The following is a 27,472-nucleotide window of genomic DNA, read 5'->3' on the forward strand; positions in this document are numbered from 1 at the left end:
ATGCTTTAATATATTAAAAAATTAAGCAACATCTAGAAGAAGGTATGTAATATTGGCAGGGTATAGTTAGTATAATTTATTAACATTGCTCAATCCCCTGTGGACATCATTTATTTCGGATAAGGCCAGGGTGACTGAAAGATTGAAAGGTCAATCAAATGAGAGTGCTTTGCAATTGTTTTACTTTAGATGGTAGTCAGAAAAGTATTTCCACATTTCATTTGTTAGAAAAGATATCTGGAGCTGGCATGAGTAGTGGCTTTGATGTATTCTCTGGTACATTAGTCAAGAGCATGCTGATGTAAACAGAAGTGTCTCTTCACCTTTCATCTTTGTTCTTCAACTTTGATACTGGCCCCCTCCAGTGGCTTATTTCTCCTCCTGGGGAGGCTTAACAAAGTCAATTGATAGAGAAAAAAAGACCTTCATTTTTCTAGTTTTCTTAAGACTCTAAAGAAATAGACACATCTATTGTATAGTCACTGAAGCTCTTGAAATAGTGTGGGTTTTTCTCTCACATCCTGAGGGGAACTGAGCTGAGAAGGAAGGAAAAAAAAAAAAAAAAAGAAGAAAAAAAAAAAGGGACGTTGTTTTGTCCACAACTTAAAATATGGTAAGTACATCATATTTTCACTTCTGATGGTTTGGTGTTTTTTTTGGTGGGGGAGAGAGAAAAACTGAGAATCTCCAAATTACAGGCAGAACAAGCGGCAATGCCTATGGGTAAGTTGGTGTATCATTACCCATTATAAGACTCTGGCTTTTGATGCCTGTGACTGTCAAATATTAGCTAATTTGGAACAATTCTTTCTGCAATTGATGTGTCTGCCTGAAGCTGATTTTTAAAGTAGTTCAGTCAGTTTGCAAAATAAGGTTGGCAAAAAATACATTTTGCTTGTGTTAAAAAATATTATTGGACTGCATGACTGAGAAAGAAACTCTGTCTCTGTGCTCTACAGCAGAAATTTGGCAAAGGATTTGCCAAGGATTTGATGGGTGGGGAATGTCTCAGACTGCTCCTATTAAAACACATAAATACAGACCTCTGGTCAGAATGGTCTTTTCACATTCCACTGTCTGAAAAGTCCAACAGTAATAGACATCTGCTCTAGGTATGCTGGGGATAGGCAAGACTTTCCAGCAATGGCTTTTCCTAGCAACAGAGGCCTTTTGTAGAGGTGAGTGCAAGAACTGAGAGAGGGATCTGCTGTTGATCCCCACAGTCCCACCCATAAACATGTATGAAAAGAAGAGTCCATGCAGGCTGTGCAGACAAGAGGATATTGGAACTTAATGAGAAAAAATGACGAGGCTGTGATAAGAATGAAAGAACAGCAGCTGGTAGAGATGGTGTGGGGGGCTGAAGCGAAAGCAGCAAGGATGTTGGGAGAAAAAAGCCGTGAACTTGGACCAGGAGTCAGAAACGGACTACTGAAGTAAGACTGCTGCATTGTTAAGAGAAGCGAAAGGGATGAAAGCATTAGGCTGACAGTGAGAGACAGAGGGTCCTTGGGTACCTTGGGTATTACAGCATAAAACTTTTCAAAGAGTCTCTTTGGCCAAAAAAACTCAAACCAAAACCGTGGAACTCACTGACAAAATGCATGCTTTGTTTCTCCAGCGATTGCTGCATTTGAAGAACATCAACCCACTGGTGGTGAATTCTGAGGAAGCCCTAGTGGCAGTGTGAGATGTTGTGGACATCAAAGGTCTTGCCCTAGTTCTAAACCATTCAGACTTAGGAGAATTCTACATGAAGGGCTCAGTTTCTTAGACTGCAACACAAAGACCAGTGATTTTGAAAACTCAGTCTCGCACATTAGGAGATGGTAGGTTTACTGCTCATAGAACCCTCATTCTCCTCAGTTTATATGTATTATTTTAAGAAGACTTTAATTGCATAATCATGTTTGTGTCTCACAGAACACTTGCCACATTAAGTGCAAGAATGGATATGGCTTGGGAAATGAATCAAGGAATTGTCACCATTACAGGATGCCTTGGTAGCTCCTCTTAAGTGCATCCCTCCAGCAATTTTCATTAACTTAGTCTTTCTGCACAGAAACATGCCATTGCATCCTGTCATTTTTAGACTGTGTTTATGAGCTGAAATTCCCTATTTAGCAACAGTTTGTTCTGTGACACTAGCTATCTCAACTGACTCAATGGCAGCTCCTTCAAATCAAAGCTTTATTCTCTCAGAGACAACACACAAAGTGAAGGCAGCACAAAAAGTGAAGATTTGACAGCAGAACCTTAGAGCTCCTGCCATCTTTTCAGGTTTTGCAAGCTCCATTCCATGTTTATCATTCTCCAGTTTGTGAGATGCTGCTTATGAGATGCCATGGGCATGTGCAGCCGTTGTTGACTCCACAGTCAAACCCTCTTCCTTAGGACAGTAACTTTTACAATTTTGGTGCTCATTTTGAGTCATCTCAGGCAAAAAACCAATAAATACCTTGTCACTGTCATGGAAACAGGTATGGATGTTCCTTTTAGCAGCTTCCCCCTTGTAACTTCAAGAGTTATTTGTTCTTTCCGGGACTGCACTTCATCTTTCTTTGTAATGGAGTTGTTTTCTATTTGCACTTTCTTTACCAGTATATTTCAATGTAACTTTTTAATCATGTGGAATAATACAAACAAAATTGAATGACAGGTATCTTGTATTTGTAAAGGTAAGAAATGTAACACCATCATTTTTCCAAGAATCTAGTCAATGGGACTGTTTTCTCATCAGAATTCTGCCTGGCTCATTGCAACAAAGCCTGGAAGTTACGGGAGGAATGGATGTGTTTGTAAAGACCAAACAGATCACATTCTTGCTGGAGTATTTGTAGAATTGATGAAGTTACATAAATCCAACTTCTGAAGATGGTCAGTGATTTCTCCTCCTCTGGGGTATAGAAAATCTGTTTTGTGAATTCACAAAAACTTTGGGTGCATGTAGCCGCAAAGAGGCATCAGTGATGGGTATGCTCAGAATAAATGAAAGACTACATGAGATACAGTAGACCACACTGCAGAACTGCAGAACCCAGAAGTCTTCATCTAGGTTCTCAAAACTAGTTGTCACTTTTTAACCATCTGGCTGCAAGTACCTCCTCAGCTGACAAGGAGGCTGCTCATAAACCCCTCAGCTGTGTCACAGAAGAGTACCGTAAGACAAAAGTACAAGGAAGGGCAGGCCATGCGGTAAGCAAGCACTGCTGGTGCTTTATCCCAAACAGCTATGGCAAAGGACAAAAAAGAATGCCCGTACGCTGCAATTATGAAAATAGAAAGCATGACTGTGTAGCTAAAGGCTACATGTTGCAAACTTTGTGCATGAAGTTTAACTCTCCTCCCCGTTGGTCTCTGCAGCGATGGCCGCAGAGCAGAGCACGTTCCGTTCTGTGAGGCATCCCCTGCCAGCCAAGAGCCCTGGCCTGGGGCGGGCAACGCTCCCCCTCCAGCTGGGCCCTCTGCCATGGCCGGCCAGCACACGCTGCTCTGAAAGGAGACAAGCATAGAACGGGGATTAGAGACGGCAGCGCTTTACCCAGTGCAAGAGCTAAAGATGAAGAAAAGGGTAGGTAAACCCTAAAGGCACTACAACTCCGTTCTCAGGAGCTCACCACCTTCATCCAGCATCCCCAAACCCGCCATCGACGTCCGGCGACGAAGTCCGGTGAGAGCGGGAAGAAAGTACCTCCTCACCCTCGCTTTACGACCTGGCGTGTTTTGCGACGCCCAAGATGGCTGCCCCCAGGGTACAATGAGCCGTCTCCGGCTGCTGCCGCTCAGTCTGGGGGAATACGGGCAGGCAGCCCGGCTGCCGTGGGGTTTCGCCGTCCGGGGCTCAGCCGGCCGCTGACGGCGGGTGCCGTGGCGTTCTTCTTTGGCCGCAGCGAGCGAGGCAGGGGACTTGCTCGTGGCTGCCTGGTGTGCGGGGCCCTTCCGGGGCGAGTAACCGGAGAGAGGAGCCGGCGCCGGGGGCCTCCCCGAGACGACTGGGGGAATGTGGGGCGCCTTGCTGCGGCGCGGAGGCCGGGGCCCAGGCTGCCTCCGGGGTCTGGCGTCGGGCGGCCTACCCTGGAGCCAAGTGGTGTCGGAGGCCGAGAAGATCGTGGGGTACCCGACGTCCTTCATGAGCTTGCGGTGCCTGCTGAGCGACGAGCTCAGCAACATCGCCATGCAGGTCCGCAAGCTGGTGGGCACCAAGCACCCGCTGCTCGACACCGCCCGGTAAGCGCCCGGTCCGGCGGGGAAAAGCAGTCCGCCCCCCCGCCGGCTGTGGGGTTCGGGGCGATGGGGCCGATGGAAGCCGCCGGCAGCCCTCCGGAGGCGCCTCAAAACTTTTGGGAAGTTTTGAGCTTGGTTGGTTGTCAGGAGCGGGGGCCTGGGGCGGTGGCGGTGCTCGGCATCGTTTCACGGGCCAGCGAGCGGGCGGGTGGGTGGGTGCGCCAGGGAGGCCGCAGCGGTGCTGTGACTGGTGTGTTCCGTCGGTAGCCCGGCCGCGAGCCGTGGGTTCTGCGCGGCGGTCAGCCCTCCCCATCAGGGCCTTCGTTTGCTTCCCGCAACAGGTTTTCCTTTCCGTTACACTCTGTCACTCAGAAGTTGCTGCGTTTTAATGCCAGGTGCAGCGAATGAGTTTCCCCACGCGATGTACAAAGGAAAATAATCCCTAAATAACAGAAGTATGTCTCATTAACAGTTACATATTTCTTCGTATTGCAATGAAATCGTGGAAGAAAGTCCGACAGAGCTAATCAACCTAAAAGCTGAAAATGACACTGCTTTGAACTGTGTACTTTGGTTACTAAGGGCTTTAGAAAACATTGTCTGTTTTGGAACACCCAGCTGGGAGCTGTGAGGTTTTGTATATTGTTGAGATTTTTAGGGTTGCTAAGCTGATCATCCACCCTTTCATTTTTAAGGCAAACTGATGGAAGACTTGCATTCCTGCCAATAAGCAGGAGTTGGGATTGTTTGGCAGTGTTTTCTTTGGCTGTAAAACAAGAACTGATTAGCATTGGTGATTTTTTCTTTTTTTTTTTTTTTTTTTTTTTATTACAGTAAAATGCCAGAGGCTTAAAAAATTTAAAAAAAAAAAGAAAAAAACAAACAAAAAAACCAAACCAAAAACAGATGCCCTTTTCCAGGGTCATTGGGTTTTTCTGAGGGATGGTTTTTGTTTGATAGAACTGGTTTTGCTGTAACCACAAATACAGTGATGTTAATAGAACCCACATTTGATATGCACAGTGTTTTTGAATTGGTGTAAGACAGAAATTAGCATTTATTCAGAGCTAATGTTCTACTTTCTTTAAAGGAATAAAAATTCTAACTGTATAATGGTCCTTGTTGGCTCGAGAGTTATGGTCTAATGATGTAAAAACAAGATTTGGTTTTGAAGCTCTCTAAATTTTGTTGTCTTAAGTGAACAAAAGGAGTACAGGGGGCAAACATAGCTTTTAAAAGAAGCATTATTTTGGGGGAGAGGGATTTAGATCCTGGCTTTAAGTAGACTTTTATGGAAGAAACAAATAAACTTATTCATAAAAATGGAAAATACCGAACTTTAGAAATGGTGTTGGAGGGGATTTTGTTGAATTTTGTATTAATTAAGGTTGTGATATTATGATAAGCTTAGCAAAGATTTTTGGTTTTCCTTTTTAAGAGGAGGGGTAAGAAGAAAATGTTTTTCTTCCTTTGGATCCAACTTTAAGGTCGGCTGATAGCAAGTAGGGAATAGGACGACCTAAGTGCAATGTATTTGGGCTCTTAAGCTTCCACTGTAGTTGCAGAGTATCATAGAGACCCACAGCTTTAAAGAGTATGTTCAGTGTGTATCAGTTACTGGCTTATTTGCAAATTAAGTTTAAATGGAGTATTTTGGGGCATGGTTGGAGGTTTTGTGGTGGAGCTGTGATGTGTGGGTTTTGTTGTTTTAAGTGGACTGCTTCAGGCTGAATTCTGTAAGCTTGCATCTTGTGGAACACCTCTAGGAATAGTCATGCACAGGGTCAGCAGGATTGCGTCCGTTAATTCATGCATGTTTCAAAGTACACTGCAAACCTGATGTGTTGTGCTGGAAACAGAAGTCATTATTTACTCACTGAAACTGCATGCCCTTGTTTTAGAAATACCAGTGAAGCCAGATGAGAACATGGATGCACTTTCAATGTACATTTGTATTTACAATGTATTTACATTGTATTATTGTATATTTACATTGTAAATTTGTATTTACATTGTATTATCAATGTACATTTGTGTAATACAAATTACATTTGTCTTATAAGAAGAGTTAATTTCTTGCTGACAAGTTTTACTACACCTGTTGCATTGCAGAAATTGTACCTCACCTTCATGTATGGTATGATTTTGCAATGAAGTGAATTTTGACCTTGTCCTTTCTTAATAATTTTAACCTCTTTCTGAAATTTGACTGTTGTATGTTTGACTGTAAATGAGATTGGTTTTAGCTGTGGGTCTGAGATCTATGCTCTGACTTACTATAGCAGTTTGGGAAACAGGTCTTGATTTTTCAATCTCTTGCTCACTACCCTTTCTTATCAAGTAGCAGAGGTTTCTTGTCTGTTCAGAAAAATGCTGTAAGGTGTGGGTATCTGAAATATGGTTTTGGTGATTTATTTATTTATTTTAAAACTGAAGTGATTGGTGTGTTCTGCAACTCTAACCTTTCAGACTGTGAATGCATAAATACTGTATATGTCAATATTAAGTGCTCCGACACTTAAGGAGATTTTTCTGTTTGAGAACATCTGAAAAATTTGTGCAGTAAATTTGATTAATTACACGTGCTGTTTCTCAAGTTTCTATTCATTTATTTTTGAGGTTGTAAGTGGTGACAATCAAATTATGAGTGCTTGCTGGCATCTCTAAGCAATATTAACTTTTTTAACTTTCTTTGACTGGTGGCATTTTGTCATCAGTGTTTGTTGTGTCTAAATGCTTTGCGAGCCTTTGAAGTCTTCCTCAGACCGTTAGGGGTTTCTTAAGCATTGGTAGAAACCCCTCTGCTTTATCTGCACATAATAGGTTCTGAGCTGAGACAGAATAAGGCATAATTGCTACCACACTGAAAGCCTTTATTGTAATAGGAGTACTGATGAGCATTTTTAACCTTTTGCTGAGCTTTGGGTCACTAGACTGTTGCAACCCATAGACTGTGCTGACTTAAAGAAGGCGGCTTCAAGGTAACTGTGAGACAGGACATGTGAACAAACAGCTGTTGGGGCAGTATACATTTCTCTGATGATCCCATCCATTTCTTCCTCTCATTTGGATGCAGCAGTGGCAATTCCTGGGTGTAAGTGCCTGCCATGAATCAGGACGGCAGCAGGTATTCCTCTGGGATAATGTGCGATCCTGATACCTCCTAGCCAGCCTGTGCCTGGCCAGCAGCTTTAAATCTGTGAGCTATTGCTGACTCTGCTCTTGGGAGGGCAGAGATGGGTAACTGAGCCCTACAGTGAGGGATTTGGGAGTTCTGTAATCTGTGCAGTGAAGTCAAGTTTATCTTTCTTTTATTTTTATTATTTTTAAGTTTTTGATTTCTGAAGTGTCAGCCACATGAAGTGAACATCCTTAGAACTAGCTTTGCCAGACTTGTAAGAGAACAAAATGTGAGGGAAATGTTACATTTCATTTTAGAAAGGCTAATGTCTAGTGTTTAACACATCATTGGAAGCTGTGGTATCTGGATTATATTCGCAGCTGTGCTTTTGGCTCTCTGACTAGGGCAAGTCACTTAATTTTTCTTTGTTGCATTTACTTATCTGTAAAATGAATAATGGAGCATCTGTTTTGTAGAGGTGTTACACTTCATTCATTACAGCCTGTATTGATCAGTGTGATCTTTGAATGGAAAGTGGTGCATAGCAATATTAATAAAGAATAATTTAAACAAATGCTATCATTAAAATATTAGCCTGTAATGGATACTCTGGAAACAAAATTGCAATCTAACTACTTCTGGATCTTTATGTTTTTAGTCCTGTGAGTCACTGTGTGGTTCTTCAGAGCTTTTCAGTTTTCCTTCCCTATAATGGTGTGTTTTTAGCAGCTCCTCAAAACTAACATTTAAATTTTTTTTACTCTTCAAGCTTTGTTGGACTAAAGGAAAACTTTTCAACGCATGAACGTATGACCTCTTTTCATTTGGGAAGCAAACGGATCTCCAGTCTTCTCTCTTCCCTCCTCCTTTCTAGGCTAGCATACATCCTTCTTAATGTAGGAAAGAATCTGTAATTGGCACAGCGATCCTACTTTTCTCGAATACATAGTGTGTATAACATTTTCTTGATTATTTAATCTCCCTTGAGAAGGGTATAGCTTGCTGCAGATTGTAAACAGTAAATGTTACAGCCAATGCATCATTTTTATAATATCACTAAATGAAATGGAGCACTTCATACATGCAAAATTATTATGGGATACCATTTAGCTCTAGCCATTCTGTCATTAGCATGTGAGAGGAATGATTATATTTTAGTTCTGTCAGAATTGTTTGTTGGTGAGAAATGCTTAAGTAAACTTAGTTATGGCTTTCCTGGATTATTACAGAAATAAAAAGCCTTGATAGAGCAGGTTTTGTTCCATTGTAACCCTCTCCATGTAGATCTCTAGCCATTTTAAGCACCAGACATAAAATGTAGTCCAGAATTGGTTCAAGATTACATGCTTTTCAGTTATAATGACTGATAACATTGATTTCCTGATAGTTCTGTTTCTCCGCCAGCTTGAAATGGCTCATTTCAGCAACATGTATCTTGTAACTTCAGATGCGGCATGCATTTGCCCTCCTGTGTGGATAACTGATTCAGCGCAGAGCTAGGGATTTGTTCCAACCTGCTGTTGATAGAATTGCTATTGCCAATTTATATTTTGTCTTAACAGAATGGTGGTCTTAAAGCTATAATTTTTTATAACTGTAGGTGCTGTGACTGACTGTGAGTAGCTTTTTAGACCCTTGTTTCAAATGTTAATCAATTATTTTTTTCCTGGGCTAGAAAAATGTGTTTGTTTACTTGGTAGTGGCTGATGAGGTAACTTTCTCTGAGAACAGCCAGCGGATGGATAAGCAAATTGACAAGCAAGGAGTCTGGTCAACTTACAGCTTTTAAACAAAAAACTTGCTACTGTCTTTTAAGTTTTACTGGGTCGCTCAATCTGTAATGGACCTTGGGGGCATAAGGGCCCTTTCACGCTGTTGCTGGATCAGAAGTTGAAACACATTTGCAATTTTACTATTTTTTTTCCCAGCTTGCTGTGTGTAACACTTTGTACAAAATATTTTTGTGGTAGAGAGATGTGATTTTTTTTTTTTTTTTTTTTTTGTAGTTGTGGTCAGAATGCCTGTGACATTAGCTATGTGGCAGCAGTTGTGTCATTTCCTGTGTTTACCCCAGAGATCTGTTGGACTTCATGGAAACACTGGACACCTAAGCTAGCATGCAAGGGACTTCTGCAGAAAGTCTTAGTTGTGATACCAGAAACACAGAAATGCTTTTTCCTGCTTGATATGTTTGAAGCTATTTGAAAAATTACTGAAATACTGGTGGTTCTAGGAAGTTTGCGTTTGTCCAGGAAGGCATTCTATATAGCTGATGGAAACAGGGATGCTTTCAGGAGAGAGACAGTTGAAGCATTGGAGTTAAATTCTTGCGTTGACTCACCCCATGCTGAAACTTACCTCTTTCAAGAAAGGCTGGTCAATCTTAGCTAAGTTGGGTTTTGTGAGTATCTTTCAATCAGTTTTGATAGACTTAAGAGTAGTAACTTTAAATGCCTTCATCGTATTACATCTCTTATAATTGTTGGTACTCCCTAGGGGTTTCTATTACCATACCGTCAAGCAAACCATTCTTAGACATCAAAAATCAGTTTTTCATGGATTTTGGCTGTATGAACTGACAAGTTGTTCAAAGAGGTATTGTAGAAGTTTACTTTTGAAGGTTAAAAAACACGGAAGAAATTAAACCATTGTATGTTCATATATGGACTGATAAATTTTCTTCTGTATCTCATTCTTTCCATGGTCTTCCTTGTACCTATGGCTGTCACTGTGGTCTTCAGTTAGCTATCACTCTATATAGACTTGTACAGTTAAGGGGAAGAGAATCCATTTTTGTAGGTCACACTCATACTGTACACTGTAGTTAGGTGGAATGGGATTGTTCTTTAGTTGAAATTTAGTTTTTGGTTTCTCTTCCTGCAAAAGTTCCACTACTGTATGGTTTTTAATTTCCTCCATCAGCAACACTACTTTCATATACTTAAATGCTCATCTCTGCCAGTTATTACTGCTCTTTCGGACAGCTGTCGTTAGACTCCAGAAGGTGAAAGTCGCACCAGAAATTTTACACTTGGGCTTGAGCTTCACAGTTTGCATTTAAGGGGCCTTAACTTTTTTTTTTTTTTTTTTTTTTTTTTTTTTTAAGAAAATATTTCATTTTTGTTGAGTTTGGCAGTGAGAATCTCATTCTTGAAGGTAAAGTATATGAGCAGTCGTGTGTGTGTATATACTGAAAAAAACAATTAGGAACCTAAGCTGAAAAGTCTGACATGTATACAGTAGTATTCTGAGCAAGATAAGCTGACAGTCTTAAGTTGTAGTAGCCTTCTTGTTTGATGCTCACTGTTGGATACCCTTGTAGTGGGCAAACTGTAATATAGTGATGAAGACGTTCTGAAGGAGTAAAAAAGTGTTTAAGTTTGGTGCTTTTATTCTAAAAGAGTAACTCTTTTTTCTTTTCTTTTTTTTTTTTTCCTTGTTTTATCTTTCACTCTCCCTACCTCTGATTAGTAAACTCAAGCTCAAGAAGTAAAGACAGCCAAGCCATTGACATGATCATGGGTTTACTACAAATGTTGGGAGAGGCTGAACTGCTGAGTAAACAGCTAGTTTTCAGCTGTAGTGGTGCTGTGTTCTTGTCGTTTATTTGATAGTATTTTGTGTGGAAGAATTTATGCAAAGGTTGTTTAATTATATGGTACAATACCCAGTTTTGCTGAATATTTTGTCACCATGTAGGATCGAGTAATAAATCTGCAGTATGGATGTGCTAAAGCTAGGCTGCAAATTAAATTATCTTGCATTTGAATAATTGCTTTTTGCAGTGATTGCCTTTTAAGCATCTATGTTGAATCCAGGTTTCTGTGTTTATGAGGAATGTATTATTTCAGCGTATAGGGTGATCTCAGTAGGTGAAGTGTATTAAGTAATTGATGATGCTATTTGGGTTTTTCTGATAGAATTATTCACAATGAAAACTAATATGCTGTCCTGATATTGATAATTTCTAGTGTTTCTTATAAGGATCATGAGTATGAAGATTTCAGCAGAATTTCATGCACAACTCATTCTGATTAAATGAAAAATCTCTTGGGATTTCTTAAGCTTGGGTTTCAAGCATATGAAAAACTGAATGTGTAATGAACAGATCCAACTGCCAGTCACTCTTGTAAGAACATAGTATACCACACCTAGAAAACATTTCGTTTAACTTTAGGCACACAGAAGCCTAAGCGTTTTTTTTAAATAAAGGTAATATGTTAAGTTCACATCTGTTCTTTCCTGCTTTCAAGTACAATTGATTGGCAATGAATGTGAATATCAAATACCAAGTTTAATGTACCAGTGACTGACTGTTAATGTTTGCTCTATACAGGAAAAGGGTACTTAATATGTAGAAATAGTTTCAAAATAATTCTTTCTGTAACCCAGAAGAGTGTTACCAAGTATGGCTTTATATAAAGTGCAAACGAGAGCTAACATCAAAGAGTAATCAAAATTCATGTTTGGGTCACTGGCAACAGTTTTTACTCAGTGAATCTTCTATTTAGCTATGGTAAGTTAACTGACTTACAAGAATAATGGAAAAAGTACCTTTCCTAGGGCTTTTACTCTCTCTGAGGTCTGTATTTTGTAGCTTACAAAATGTGTTCTCCCCTACTGAAGATATTTACTCTCTCTTCCAACCTTATTGTTGATACTGCCTCCCAGCTGATGCCTTTCCTGGTGTTGGAGGCCCTGGCAGTGGCAGGAGACCCCATTAACAAGTTTCCATGAGCATTTTCAGAACTCCTTCAACAACCATAGGTAACACTGTATCCTCTACAATACTTTGTAAATCTATTCAGAAAATACAAAGTTCACAAAGGACAAAGGTAAGCTCTGGAGTTAGCTGTTTCTGTACTTACACTACTGCTTTCTCCTAGGGGTGACAGACCATTGGCTTACATTATTAATATCTTTACCCCACATCTGAGTGTCTTATTTTCCCTCAGGGTAGGCAGACTGTCTGCAGTGCTTGCCCTAAAGGAACTACTGCTAGAGACAAACCTGACAGACTGTAAAGGAACACCATGAATTTAAAAATTGGATCTATTACAAAAAATTGTTTAAAATCTGTAGCAGTTGCTTTGCTGCCCTTGAATTGTCCCTGCCAGTTCTTTGGCATTGACAATCAATTTACCTAAATATTTTTTATTCTTTCCTGCTGCATGAGAGATTTGTTTAAGGAAAGAAAAACTGATCATGTAGGAAAACTGGTAAGACTCATTACATGTGAGCTTTTATCAAACACATGCTGTGCATTAGCTAGATTTTACTTCTAATGATATGAAGGTTTTAGAAATTTGCCTCAATACCTAACTTAGCCGAGAAACTCTAGAACCTGTTCTGCCTGCTTGAGGTTCTTCAGGTAAGCCACAGTCATATTTTCTTCAATCCTCAGCTATTCCTAAAGAATCATCAGGGTTCCAGCTTTTTCATTCATCTTTTTCATTTCTTTTCCACTTAAATTAGAAGTGATGGTTGTTTCCATTTTGCTTTCTCATTCCTCCAGTTTGTTTCTGCAAAATAGCACTAGTTGGTTCTTTTCCGTAGCTGCTCTTCCATTTTGGAGTAAAACAAAGGTAGGCCTACAAGTAATCTTCCGTTTCTTAATAGAAGTGTATAGTAAACATCTAGTTCGTTTTGTTCTGCTTTTCTTCTTCCCACTTAGGGAAAGAAGTCATACCTAGGAACTAGTGATTCAGCTTTACTTTTCTAGTTAAAAAACATGAACAAGCAAGCTCCATAGCCTTCGCCTCAGATTTATTTCAAAAAGTGCTCCTTTTAGAAGGAGCTTTCTTCAAAATCAAGTAGATATTATTTTTTATTACTGGTTACATGAGCAGTCCTGTAAACATGAATTGATTAGCTTGATAGCTGCCAATAAGTATGCTGAAAATGAATTAATTTTATAGCACTTGAACTCTAAAAAAATTCATTCCCTGTAGCAACTTTTGGTTTAGTTTATTGGGTTTTGCTTTGGTTTTTTTTTTTTTTTCTTTAATTTTCACACTCATGGTTCAGATTTGCTGGAATGACAGCTATCTTTTTCGTTAACTGCCTGTCCAGCACTCCCCACAAAATAATCATAATCAAAGAATTAATATATCTATTTGTTGTCACTGGTCCTCGAAATGGTTTACCTATTGCACGTTTTTAGAAAAAAAAAAAACAACACCAAAACAAACCAAAACCAACCAACCAAAAAAACACCAAAACCAAGGAAAAAAAAAAAAAAAAGAAAAATTCTGTATTTCAATCACAAAGTAGGTCTGAGTCTGTAATGGGGTGTGCCTTTGTAGGCCCATACTGGGAATGTGTAGTCCCGATTAAGGCAATTTGAGGGTAATGGTCCATGCCAACACGCTTTGTGTCTGGTTGTCATCTGAATGATTAGCCAGTAGCAGAAGCACCATAATTAGCTGATTAGGTAAGACTGCTTTTAATCAAACTTAACAGAAGGTTCAAGTTGTTATAAACTAAATGGAATACTTGTTAGGCCAAATACACAAGGCAAAGCTTTGTGATGACAAGTGGAAAATCATCTCTTTTGCACATCTGAAAAATTATTGTGCTAGCATATATGTTCTTTAGTGATTCCCCCCTCTCCCCTCAAGATGCATTGTGTTTGTGTTAAATCAGTCTTAAACTCTCAGACTGTGTTTTCCTGTGATATGTCAGTGCAGTTTCTGTGCACTTTGTGATACAGGGGAAAGTTTTTATCCCAGTAACCCTCCTGTCTCTAATTCCCAACTGCTTTTCATTTAATGTGGTTTGTGAAGATGAAGATATACTGTGTGCATACTTTAAAAAGATTTCAGTGATGTTAATGCTACATTATGAGGTTCATACTCTTTTAGAAGTCAACTTCTGAATGTGAATCTGTCTGGTATGACATATTTCAGTAATTAAAAATTAATCTACAGGAGAAACGTGTGTATTGCCTTGTGGAGGTAAGGTTGAAGTGTAAAGGGCCAAGAGATAAATCATCATCTGTTCTTGGTCCCTGGTTGTTAAAGCCTGAAATACTGGGGAGGACGTATACTCCACGTTTTATTGTACACATGAAGAATTTATCGCTTTCTGAGTATTTGTAAATTTATATAGTATGGGAGTCATTGAAAGGCTCTGCCAGAAATCAGGTGTCATTTATCAGTAGGAGTAATAATGTGAAAAGACTGTTTTCAGAAATAAGGCTCAGAAGATTTGAGGAAGCTGGAAGTAACGGAGACCTTTAGGGTAACTGGGGGGAAGCGCTTCTTCTAGTGCATGTTTATTCAAGAAATTGAAGGCATTAGAGTTTCTACTATTAGAATTTACAGTATATTTTACGGGGTTTGTCCATAATACAACTTCATAAAACTGAAACAAATAGTCTTGCCAGTTGGAAAGTACAAACTGAATCCACGTAATGACTATATTGTCATAGCAACCAAGTTTTAAAATAATCAAATTCCAAAATAATGTTACAAAGATGACATCAGAGGAAAAAAAGAGTATTATGTGTTATGTTATAGCAACAGAAACAGAGGCATGTTTGTTTGTTTTTGAGTCACTTGGGATCGTATTGTTGCTTGTGGATTTTTTGATGGGGAGGGCTCTGTAGTGTGTGTCTTAACATATAGTGCGCATTTGAGTAGGAGTGTGGGGTTTGGCCATCCTTGTTCCTATGACACTTTGAAAGAGCTGGAGTTAGGTTTTCCTGGTTTTTATATATTTTCAAATAAAATACTAACTGAATATTCACCTTCTCTTTTTTTTTTTTTTTCCCTACTTTTTAGACTTTAGGAGTTCCCTTGAATCTTTTGGATCTTTTACCAGGGCTTCTCAGGGAATGATTAAGTTCTAGTAGCAGAACACTATGAATGAAACTTCAAGAGGTTGGTTTTATAATGAACGTGAGCATAGCATTATTGGTGGATGCCAGCCTGCAGCGTGAGGTGTTGGTGCTTCCCAGAGCAACAATGAGATTTGTAGTGGGTGTGCATGCATCCCTCCACTACCTTGCATGCGCCCGAGGCTCCAAGCTGAGAAGAGCTACCTGGGTGATGAGGCAGGCTCGCTCTCTACACCTTCTCTCACAAAGACCAGCTGAGAGTATGGAGATCTATTGAAAGACATCAGCTTGCAACCACAGTATATATCTAATAGCTGTGTGAATGTAAATGGATGGCAGTATAGCTCTGTGTCACATTCAAAGTGGACCCAGAAATGGGATGGGTTATATCTTGTTCTGCTTGAACAGATGTTCTGCTTTATAAGATTAGGGCATGCAGTTAGCTGCTTTGAATGTGTTTTCATGGGCAGGCCTTAATTTCTAATTTTGGCAGATCTCAATCCCTAGTCCACAGTGTTCTTTCAGATATCCCATCTTCCTAATATTTAATTTATCCAAAAAACCTTTTTCAGATAATTGCTAAGAATTAAACATGCATTGCAACTTGAAGTTGAGGTGTCTTCACAACTAGAATTGTTTGCCTCTCGTTCCCTCTTCCATTGTAACTGCCAAGTGACTGACTTGCTAGAAATACCAAGTCTGGATTAATATATTGTCCTTGGGTGGTACCAGTGCTCCAGATTACCTTGGTGTGCATGTAGGTATTAAATATTGAAAGCTGTTTTCATGTTCTCATGTGGTGAAGCTGTGTGTAAACAAGTCTTATCTACTGAGCAGTTTGGGAAGCATGTATGCACTGGTATGCCTTAGGAAATCTGCCGTTTAAGCCTTTGTCCTCATTTTCTCTGACTGTGATAAATAGTGGTAGACAGGAACCATAATAGCAAGTGTTCTTAAGAAGCAGTAGCATTGTCCTAAGAACGTGAAGAAAATCTGTTTAAGCTCACAAATAATTTACATGCTTACCAGCTACTGTCACTAGACCTTATGAAACATTTTTCAATCTATTTTTCAAAGAAAGCTGAAAGCAAGTCTCTTATGTTGTATAAACCAATATCTTTGTGCTTTAAAGATTTGTATGCCATGGGTTAAGTCTCGAGACAAATATAAGCCCTTTATATGAATATAATTATTAGGAAAGCAAGAAAGTACATTGAAGAAGATTGAGGCCATATTAAGATTTTCAATCTACATGAATGATTGTTGCCATACTATAGAATGTCATACAAGCATATGAAACCTGTGAATGGTGTTGCTAGTTACTGAGAGAGTGAGTGTAGTTTTACGTTTCCCAAAGTGTCTGGGTTTTTTTGTTGGTTAGGATATTTAAATGGAAGTGATGATGTTGCAAGTTTTATTTGTTTTCTACCGCCAAACATGTATTGTTAAAGACAGCAGATGCTTAAATGTTATATATGTTTAACCCTTGCCTCATTATGAGTAATTTGGAGATTTATTTTGTTTTACACTTCTATACCAAGAATGGGAAATCCTTTTCTCCTTTCCTGAATGCTAAATAAACCTTTCAGAACTGGTCTAGCTCTAGAAAGAAAGAGGAGGAGAGAGATAGAGAGGATGTAACCTCATTTTAAGCTCTCAATTCCCTATTTATGATTTTTATTATTTCACAAACTATTGAATATTTTTTAATTTATTTTTACTACTGAGACACAAAAGGCAGAAAGAAACCTGCAGGCTGATTATGGCAAAAGGAAGTGTAACTGTGGGTACCCTATTGTGTTTCCATACCTGATGTGATTTTATTTAAAAATGGAATTTAGCATTAGATTACCTCAAAAATGTCATCATTTGTTGATGCAAATAATTTTAATCTCCCCTGTGAATGATGAATTATTCTTTCATGAGAGGTCTAGATTATTTTAATTAATTACTTGGGGGTTTAAATCTTTAAATTTTAAATTAAGTTACAGGTGAGTTAAGCTCTTCCCTGAGGAGTTTTTACTATGTTAGCAGTGGAGAAGGGTAATATTTGCTGCATAATTCTCTCACGGGCTGTTGTAGGCTGCTCCATTGAACAGGACTGCTGTTTTGCCTTTGATTTCTGGTCTATATCCAGCATTTCAGGCAATAACTTGGATGATTAAAAGATATCACCAGAAACATATTTTCCTGTCAGCTTTGGAAGAGAAAGATTAAGGCACATTGAAATATATTGCTTTGTGAAGTTGTTGAGGGGCACAGTACAGAGACGGGTTTCATAGAGTCTATGACTCTGATTCTGTGAAACCTCTCTCTGTATTTTGTCCACTGTTTCCAAAATTTCCATATATGAAGCTATCAGTGCCTCATTTAGTTTTACAACAGTTGCTACTGTTAATTTCATATTACGATTCAGTAGGTATTCCTCTTGCTTAGATTATATCTTATGCATTTATATAATTATATGCAATTGTAAAAAAGTAACCTTATTGGTTGCATATGGGTTGTGGGGATTAAATCAATACTTATTTTCCTCTTCTCAAATATGATTACTTGTTGAAGATGTCATACATTTAGGTCATATTTGGCATGTGTTTAAACTGAGCCTGAGACTGATTTATGAATAAGAGGGAGTAACAAACCTAAATTGTGTTTTCCCTTGTGTGGCTATTGCAGCCAAGCTGCAATTTATTTTGCAGTGTCTTAAGTTACAATAAAAGATACATTCGTAAAACAAAGTAGGGTAAAGAGTTCAGTCATTAAACTTTTTTTCGTTCTTTTTAAGTTAGCTTTCATCATTGTGCCTTTAATTGTGTTAATTACCTTAAAGAATTTTCTTGGAGGCTAGTTGTAGAGCAGAATCAAAGTAGAGGGGAAATTGCCTTAAGCAATGACTTTTTTGTAAGAACATTCTTAGAGTAACTTATGGGAGAGACATCAGTAAAACAGTTGCTTTTAAAATATCTCTCTCCTTAATCCCCCTGCTTTTTTTTTAATACTTTTGGTTTGCTAATAATCTTCCAAAATGCCATATTTAAATGCCTACAGCTAATGCTAGAGAGCAAAGTGTTTGTCCTGTAATTATTTTTTTTCCATGTTTTAATTTCTGCTATCAGTTGACGGCAGGATACCAAGTTAGAGGAATTCAGTTGTTGAATTTGGTGTGCACTCTGTGCTACCTTTTTTTACACACACCACCCCCCAGTGGATGTTCAGTGGTTAGAGTGGTAGCCCCTTACTTAAGAAGCCCAGATCGGGTTCTTCATACCGCCTGTGTGACTGCTGGCAAGTCTTTTTTTCTGGGCAAATGGTGGCACCTTTATGTGCACAGCACCATTTGGGGACATGGGCTCAGAACCCTCTCAGAAGCATACTGCCCCAGATACCTTGAGGTCAGAAGGAGTTCTGACCTCACTGCTTCCCACTCACTTGTGCTGTGATCTCCCCGAGGAGGCAAAAAGCCTGTGTCGTAGCCTGGAGCCACTGCTTACCATGGTGCAAATGCTGGAATATTAACAGAAGACTTCATGAAAAATTTAAATGTGGGTAACTGCATTTTATGAAGGTTGGGGTTTTTTTTTTTGTGTAGCTGGGTACCCTACGAAGCAAGTGTTTGGAATTCACCTACGATGTTGTGCAATTGATATACTTCAGTTTTATTGTTTGTAATTTTATTTCATTTATTACTATTTTTATTTTTACCAATCAGCTATTGTGAAGTCCTCCGTTCAAGCTCTACTTGCAGTGAACTTGGAAAATGCTTAATTTTTTTCACTACTAATGATATAAGATTGTTTTGGTTGTTACAAATCCAATATAACTAAGTTATTGATATTGAAATACAGTAAGAGTTTTTGATGTCAAATGGCAAGGCCTGTATGTATAGAAAATGTTGACATTAATGATGCCAAGTAAATGGGAACTTCTTGTCAGCATCATGTGATATTAAAAAAAGCATCATTACTTATTTCATATAAGTTACATCCAGCCTGATTTATTTGTTTTTTGCTTCATGCACAAGTGGTCCTAACACCATTTTCTACTGTGGCAGAAAGTAATCTTCAGGTAACAATATTCTGTGCTATTTTAGGGATATATGCCCTACTGATGACTTTTAAAGCACAAAATAATGATGACATACCGTGCAGAGGTCTTGCTTGCCTGAGGCAAACGGTCTGAATGCACTAGATGCAGACTTCTGTTTGCTGATGAAAGTGATGAAAAAGAGCTGTGTTTCGTTGTTTGTGGTAGGGTTTTTTGTGTGTTGTTTTGTTGTGGGATTTTTTTTAAGTAACATTTCTCTTTTGATTTGCTATTGATTATACTGCATTCAATTAACAGCTGAGATATTTTACACAGGAGAAGGGAAGAAGCATAAGGGTTTCTGGGAAAGAAGTTTGGAACTCAGTTATGGCAAAAGTAAGGTTCAGTTGATTGCTTGATTATGGCAAGAATGCCAGGCAGCTTGAAGACAGCGTGCCAAGCCAGGAGCAAGGTAGCTTTTCAAGCAAACGATAAGGGTCCTGACAGATTTCCGAGCAAGGAGGGAAAAGGACCATTACCACTAAATTGTTAGAGAAACAGTTAATGAGAAAGGTAGGAATCGACATGGCTAAGAAACCTACAGATTTAAAGAAAAGAAGTAAGAGGAGTATGTTACAGAAGTCAGGTTAAAGAGGAGTCAGGTGGAGTGTGTGTACGCTACAGACTGAGCACAGTGAAGTTGTTAGAGATAGGTATGAAATTATTCCAGTTTGCATCCAGAGCATTCCAGTGGTTTCAGGAAGTTTTCGGCTGCGTAGTGCTTTTAAAAGCTAAGCAGTATGTATGTTCTTTTCATCACTTTAAATTGAAAACAACAGAAAAATGTAGCTCAGCAGACTAGCAGCTCCCCTTGCAGACAGCAGTTCGAGAACTTTGTCTTGCAGTGCACGTCTGTCTTATGCATACACGATCTGACAGCCTTTTTTTCAGCATCAGTGTATTCCTGTCAAGTAAAATTGGAAATACTTAGCATTATTCATAGTAATCTTCAAAGAACATATGATACATAAAGAAATGCAATGTGACTTTTTTAATAGAGGATGTATGTGAACTAGAAGAACTATGGGGAAGGAGAACCTTTACTAATTAAAACTTTAACATAATAAGGAAGTGGTGGTGGTGTCTGAATGTGCAAATGACCAAGCATGCATTAGCTTATTGCAACTGTATTTTGACATAAGAAGTGCTTTCATATTCTGTTGGGACTTACAAATATTTAGTGTAATAGCTTTCTATTTTGTAGTGAAGTAACTTCAGGTTTAGTTTAATGGTTTGCTGAGGGATGTAATAGTGCATCTGAAGTCTTGTATTGACTGTTGTAACAACCCCTGCAGTTTGAATCTCTGGAATAGAGGTATTAAAACTTGGCAAAGTTTTTCCTTTGCAAAAGTTCTCAGGTACAGTAGGCTCTGAAAGGTTTTACTCCTGTTCCCTTCGTCATTGAATTCTTGCTTCTCAGTCTGGTTCAGAAGAGCTCTATGAGGGAAAAAAAAATAATACTGTAGCAAAATGGGAGACAGCGAGAAGATCCCTAAGAAATGTGAATCTCCTTTTCCTGAAGGGCAAATGAAAACTGTATTGAATTAGAATCATAGAATAGTTAGGGTTAGAAAGGACCTTAAGATCACCTAGTTCCAACCCCCCTGCCAGGGGCAGGGACACCCCACACTAAACCATGTCACGCAAGGCCTCATCCAACCTGGCCTTGAACACTGCCAGGGATGGAACATTCACAACTTCCCTGGGCAACCCATTCCAGTGCCTCACCACCCTTACAGTAAAGAACTTCTTTATATCCAATCTGAACTTCCTCTGTTTAGGTTTTAAGCCGTTACACCTTGTCCTATCACTACAGTTCCTGATGAAGAGTCCCTCCCCAGCAAATCACATTTGAGTATACATTGATAGTACCAACAAAATGGATGTGTATGCAGATGCACACACGTTTTAAATGATAGTTGTGGGGAAAAAAACCCCAACAATATGTTATTTATTCACATAAAAACTGCACTTCCACACTGATAAAAGTCAGTGTTTCATAGCACCCAGCAGCTGCAGACACCAAGTGTTTCGGATATTAGTAAAAATTGAGAACAAGAATGTAACATTCCACAATGCCATATTGAGGAAATTGAAAGCACCTCCACAACAACCGCTTTGGTCTGCTAGAGAAATCAGGTTGAATTGAAGAATACCATCGAAAATGAAGTTTGTCTCAGACTACTGTGTTAGAAATTATAAGCCCATCTAGTCACCAAGGTTCAGAAATAAATCACACCAAGTATTTTTTTTCCATTTCCTATTTAGAATCAAGATTACTTGTTTCTGTTTAGGATTAGTTCATAAGATATATTTGTTATTGCCACATTATTGTTATTTGAGTTTTAATTGCCTCTTTTGGGGAAGAAAATTTTTTAAGGTGGAAGACAAAAACGATCTTTGCACCTACAGGAAGATGACTAATGCTTCCGTGAGCTTCTAAATACTTGAAGGTTTTTATGATTCAGGGACAACTTGCAGATAAAGTTTCATTAACTGAAAACCTTCTTTCTGGATATATTGCATAGTTCAGTTAAGAAAGCATGCAAGAAATCTTTTTGTTTTGGTTGGCTGCTAAGTGGTGCAGTAGGATAGTTTTAACAAGTGGCTTAAGGCTCATTGTGTTGAGTGGAAGAAGCAGAATTGGCCAGAGAGTTCTCAGATTGTGGTTTCACAAGCAGCTGAGTTGGTCTGATGACTATTGCTGCTGGGAGAGATCAAGCTCTTCTCTTTGCTGCTCTCAGCTGCATGGGTCTACCCCTCCTGTGTGTTGGCTGTGGTGTTGGTCTGGCCTTTATGTGAACTACTGTAATTTGTTAATCCAGGAAAAGACAATAACAGGTGTTTTCTTCATTTTGGGTTTATTTTACGTTGGGCTGGTCTGATTCACTAGTGGAGGTGGTTTAATGTGTATTCTCTTTCAATACATGATATTTAGGTTCCTTAGTGAGGTTGCTTTGTTGTGGGGGAATTACTGCTTCCATTTTTGTGTCGGCAGCGTGTAAGGACTCTCTTGCTGCACTAACGCATGTGGTTCCTCTAGTTCTCTGCTAGTTACTCCTTTAGCTGAATTGAAAAAAGCTTTAACAGTTCTGTTTCTCTCCTTGATTCCGAAATATGGGTGAATTGCCTTGCATATTGTAGTTGTCCTTCTTTGCTGTTGCTGTTACTAGTTTGGTTTCATTTATCAATGTAGCTCTACAAACAGGCAACAAACAGTAGTTGGTATCAAGCCATAAATTCAGGCATGCATCTAGATTTTCTCTGTTTACCCCTTCATTTCAGGATCGAGTTAGTAGGGGAGCACAGCTGTTGGCATTCCTCGTACATGTCTGGCAGATCCTTTCCCGATGATAACTTCATCTTACTACAGATCTCAGTGTAGGAAAGGATGTGCTTGTCTTTCACAGGCTGTCTAGCCATGTGAGGTGAATAGGTGTAAAATATGCCTGGAATATTTAAACAACTAGTTCTGTCTCTGCCATAAAAAGAGAAGATTACAGATATATTTTCCTCTTAAGGATAGCCAAGGTCATGCCCGTTCATCTCTATGTTTTCTGAAATTTAATTTGCCTTAGGAACTAAATGTATTTCAGTACTATTTTTTAAATACCTTGTCTGAAGAATCTCAGATAAGCTGAGATGAGAATGGCTACCCTCCCAGACAGGGTAAGTGGGATGCTTAAAATCTTCCAGCTGTTTGTAAGATACTTAACTCTCTGCTCTGAAACTGCTGTACCATCTGTCTAGCTAAAAAAGGTGCACTGAGCAAGAAGAAAAGCATCTTTCCAATTCAGATGAATCTACTGCGTCCTGTGAGATAATGAAGTCACAGATGATTACAGGAACAGTGAATTTTGAATTTTATAGGAATAGCTTCATAAAAGACATGAAAGATGAAGTCTGAATGAATTCAGCTTCTGGGTATCCCAGAGGAGCAACATCACACCATCCTAAGCTTAAAGTAACATCTTTTTTCTGCTATGTGAATTTATTTGTTATTCAACTTTGCATGCAGGTTATAGATTTATTTACATTGTAAAATGTGCCATTTTATTTAACTTATTGGTGTTAGCCATCCATTATTTTATAGTGTGTATTATAAATGCCTTGTATTTGCTGAAAAAAGTGAATTGTTTTCTGAAATTTCTGAAGAGATCTGAAAGGTGCTGCAGAAGGACAAGGAAAATTTAATAGAGTTGAAATAAACAAGATGCTTAAAAGACGAGTTCTACAGCATAATTCAATGGATATGAAATGAACGAAGTGCAAAAAACCTCCGAAAAGAAAAATATGAAAGAAATTTCTTAGTCCCTAGTGCCATCTGCAGGATTAGCACTAGAACAGGGAAAGCAGGGGAACAGAAATTTGGGTGGCAGTTTGCAATGCCTGATAAGAAAACAAGAAAGTATCGCCTCCAACAAAACCTGATGAAACGCAGTTTCTTTGTCATGCTGAGTTTCATAACATTGCATGTTTCAATTTGTTTTCAGCTTGTGAGCGGCATTAGGTTTGTTGGGTAGGGAACACACTGTATCATAACGTTTCTCCACGCTTTGCTTTCTGCTTCTGCAATAGAAAGTGGCTAAGGGACCCTAAATATTTTCCTAATATTTGTTCTGTTGGCATTTATGTAAAGGTGCATGTCATCAATAATGATATAAATCTGTAGCTCCCCTGCTAGGTGTATGATGTTGCAATATTAGAAAATAATTTATTTTCTCCTCAGACCAGTAGACAAGCAGAGTGTAGACACACATGCTAGCAGTGAGCAAATGTTGTATGCATGAAAGCGTATAAATAATGGCTGAAAAGAATTATGGTTTTGGGCAAGCAAGCTGAATCCAAAGGTGGGTAAGGTGGAGGTGATAATGCTGATAGTATTTGGAAAATTGTTAAGCACTACTAAGTTGCTGTTGGTTAAGAGTACGTACCTGCTGTTTGGCATGTGTCTTCAGCAAGACATCTGGGAGCATTCCCATCTGCTCTGCAAGAGCTTAGCATCACAAAGAATGTTTTCTCTTGCCTCTCGCACTGACAGGAAACTTTCCCTTGTCAGAAGCTGACCTGACCTCAATTACTTACCTATTCATCACTTTCCTTCTGACTATTGTAATGTGATACTCCTGGGCACGAAGCCTGCAGTTCCTCGGAAGCTCCAGCTGGTTTAGCGTTTTGTTGTGTGTCATCTCGGCAGCACTGGCTGCCACAAGTTGAATCTGATTTTCCTTTCTATGTTGACTTTCTGCAGAACAGCAAGGTATTGGTCCTTGATCTCCAGAAGGCTTACAGATTTGGGTTCAGTGTGTGTAAAAAGCTGCAGGAAACTGCAAGGGGAAAGCTGTGGCTGCTTGCTATGCTTTCTGGCAAACTGGAGCCCTTTGGGGTGAAAATGATATGTGGCAGAAAGTTCTCCAGGGCTGGTCTCTTGCCTGAGAGGTAGGCCCTTTTGGGACTAAGAACCTCTTCAGCTTGCATTGGGCAGTTTTCTGATAGGTGTCTGTTGTACAGAGAAAGTTAACCACGTACATTTTTGGAATGTCTTGGACTTGAGACAAAAATTTCAGCCTGTGTGTTTACATGTCTTTTGAGAGTTAATGCTTGTTGTTGTCTGTATCTGTCCTTGTTGCCATGGACAGCCTTTATAGTGAGCATAGAGAAATGAATGCTTCAGAAGGCACGATTTGTAGTTTCCTGTGCTGTTTCTGAAATTGAGTTTGATGTCTTTTTGAGGAGCTATGCAGGAGAGAGGTGAATGCTGACAGTATTTCAGGACTACAGGCATTACTAACTCAGCTGAAACTGTGTGAATCTCTAAATTTTAGTAGTCACTTTATTTGAAGGAGGTTTTGGATGAGTTATAGGGAAGTGGATATGGGAAGGAAAGATCTGAAAGTGTGATCAGAGGTCCATTGAGGACTTTGTTCCTGCAGAAGCGAGGATCAAACGTAAGTCAGGCATTGAGTTGGTCCTGTACTTCTGCCTTTTGTAAACCTGAATTAGGAGATTCTCTTAATCCAAGGAGAGCAGAATTTTTTTTCCCAGATACATGCACTACCACACAAGGGACACCAAGACTTGCACAACAGAAGCTGGATTAGTAAAGTGACTTCAGCACTCAAAGAGTATCTTTACTTAGGAGTCTGTTCTGATGATCTTCTGAAAGCAAGAAAGAAGCACTCTAGAAGGACCAGGGATAGGAGGAGGCAAAGGCTGTACTTTTTTAAGGACTTTCTTTTTAAGTAAGCTTTTGCTTGTTTAAAAAATGAAAAAAAAAAAAAAAAAGAAAAAAAAAAGTAACACAACCATGTGTGCATGTGATTGAAAGACTGTGCCTCTCTGGCCTGATTAACTTTGAATCATAGAATGGTTGGGGATGGAGAGGAACTTAAGATCATCTAGTTCCATCGCATTTATTTTGATTCCACCTTTATTTAGGATATTATCGGTGTTTAGAAAGTGGAGGGATACAGAGAAGTCTCAAATAGCAGGTTGTAGTATGTGGCATCAGTTCTGCTTCATTCAAAAAAATTGCCCATTCAAATCTTCTGAAAGTCTGACAGAAATCAGTATTTATTTGCTGTTGCTTATTGAAAGCTAAGTAGGAATCTGTTTGAGATCAGTAGAGCAGTTTGGGCAGAGCAAAAAATGTTTCATTGTTTAAAGGTAGATGCTAAACAAAGTGTCATGTACTGTTCTTTAGCTGAAGGTAAATAAGTTCTCTCTCAATAATCGATTCCCAAGGGCCTGCAGAGAAGCGAATGATTCCATTAGGCAAGTTCTTAAATGAAAAGGCATATACTTTTGGCCCAAGTTCTCCTCTAATTTGAATGATTTTCTTCAAAAAAAATTTGCTTATGAATGCACGCTCATCGAAAAGCAAGGTTAGCATTAGCATGAAAAGCTAAAAGCAGATGCCAAGTTGATACTTGATTAGAAGAGTTTTCCTCTCATTTTTAAGTGACATGGTTAGTCCTTCACAATGACACAGTGGGGAAGGTTTTCAGTGCAGCCTGCAAGAGTGCAACAATGAATTCCTGTTCACAATGAGAATGGTGTAGTTAAATCCTCACACATCGTGCTGAATGCTTGTCACATCATGTCAGTTATTAAGATACGAACCTACTGGGCAAACTGCAAGAACTTCAGAGGGTCGCTGTAGAAGTTATTAGGACCATTAATTAGTTTTCTGAGTTAGCTGTACATGTATAGTCATTACTTGTTCTGTGCCATGCTTGGATTGCAATGAATAAAATGACATTTTAAGAAAAATTCCATACAGTAGGGTGCTTATGTCCTTACAGGTTAGTCAACATTTTGATATTCCTATTCAAAAGCAAGAGCATAGAGGGAGATGGAGGATTTTTCTTTTTAACACTCCTAAGATAATTTGACAAAATCCAATTTCTTTCATTGCCGTGAAAGCCTGCTTGGCTGCCTGTGAAAAATTTGGATTCAGAGTTTTGATTCCAGCTTCTTTGAGCTTTTTCTCCCTTCTTTGTCTTACCTTGTTAAAGAAGGAACTAACTAGCTGAGGTGCTTTTGCGGGGATTGAGTGTTTGTGTGGAGTTTTTTTAGTGGTTGTTTTTTTGGTGGGTAATTGTTGGGGTTTTTTTTGGTGGGGAGGAGTTTTTTAGTTTGTGTTGGGTGTGGTTTGGGGTTTTTTGGTTTTTTTTGGTTGGGTTTTTTGTTTTTGGCTTTTGGTTGTATGGTTTGTTTGGATTTTGTGATTTTAACTCTATTCTTGGCTGCAGGAACCCTGCTGGTAGTGGAAGTTCTGAAAGTGTAGGGCTGCTCTTCTGTTACACAGAGCTTTCACTTGGCCTAAGGGAGAAGCACCACCTCCGAGTTGAAGTTTGCTCTGTGTCTGAGAGTCAAGAAAAGCCCTGGAGCCATAGAGAACAGAGAATTTTCCTAGTTAAAATGTAAATTAAGACACTTCCATTTCTTCTTACTTTCTCAAGAACTCTCCAAGAGACCAAGTACTGTAGAGTTGTAGCCTGATGGAATGGTGATTTACTGTACTTTTGGGAAAAGAGATAACATGCATTGAAAGTCAAGTGCCTTTTTGAGAGGAGGAATTAACACCTTTCTTTTCCTCTGTTTCCTCACTTTATTTCCTCCCTCTCCTTGTGTTCATCCTACTTTCTTTCTGCAGCACCTTCCACTGTTCAACTATTGTATATTGTTCAAAAGGTTTCTGC

General features: G+C 39.0%; 1 protein-coding gene across 1 annotated transcript in view; it reads left to right on the forward strand.

Moving 5' to 3' along the window:
* Positions 1–3,851: 3,851 nt before the first annotated feature.
* Positions 3,852–27,472, forward strand: part of PDSS2 (decaprenyl diphosphate synthase subunit 2) — a gene marked incomplete at its 3' end in the record, with an annotated part of 118,407 nt that continues 94,786 nt past the window's right edge. The window contains exon 1 of the mRNA XM_080615259.1: positions 3,852–4,227. Coding sequence (XP_080471385.1) covers positions 4,001–4,227 — 227 coding nt within the window. The 5' untranslated portion in view covers positions 3,852–4,000. The remainder of the gene's footprint in view (positions 4,228–27,472) is intronic.

The sequence above is a fragment of the Psittacula echo genome, assembly GCF_963264785.1.
Source record: "Psittacula echo genome assembly, chromosome: 4".
NCBI classification, from domain to species: Eukaryota; Metazoa; Chordata; class Aves; order Psittaciformes; family Psittacidae; genus Psittacula; species Psittacula echo.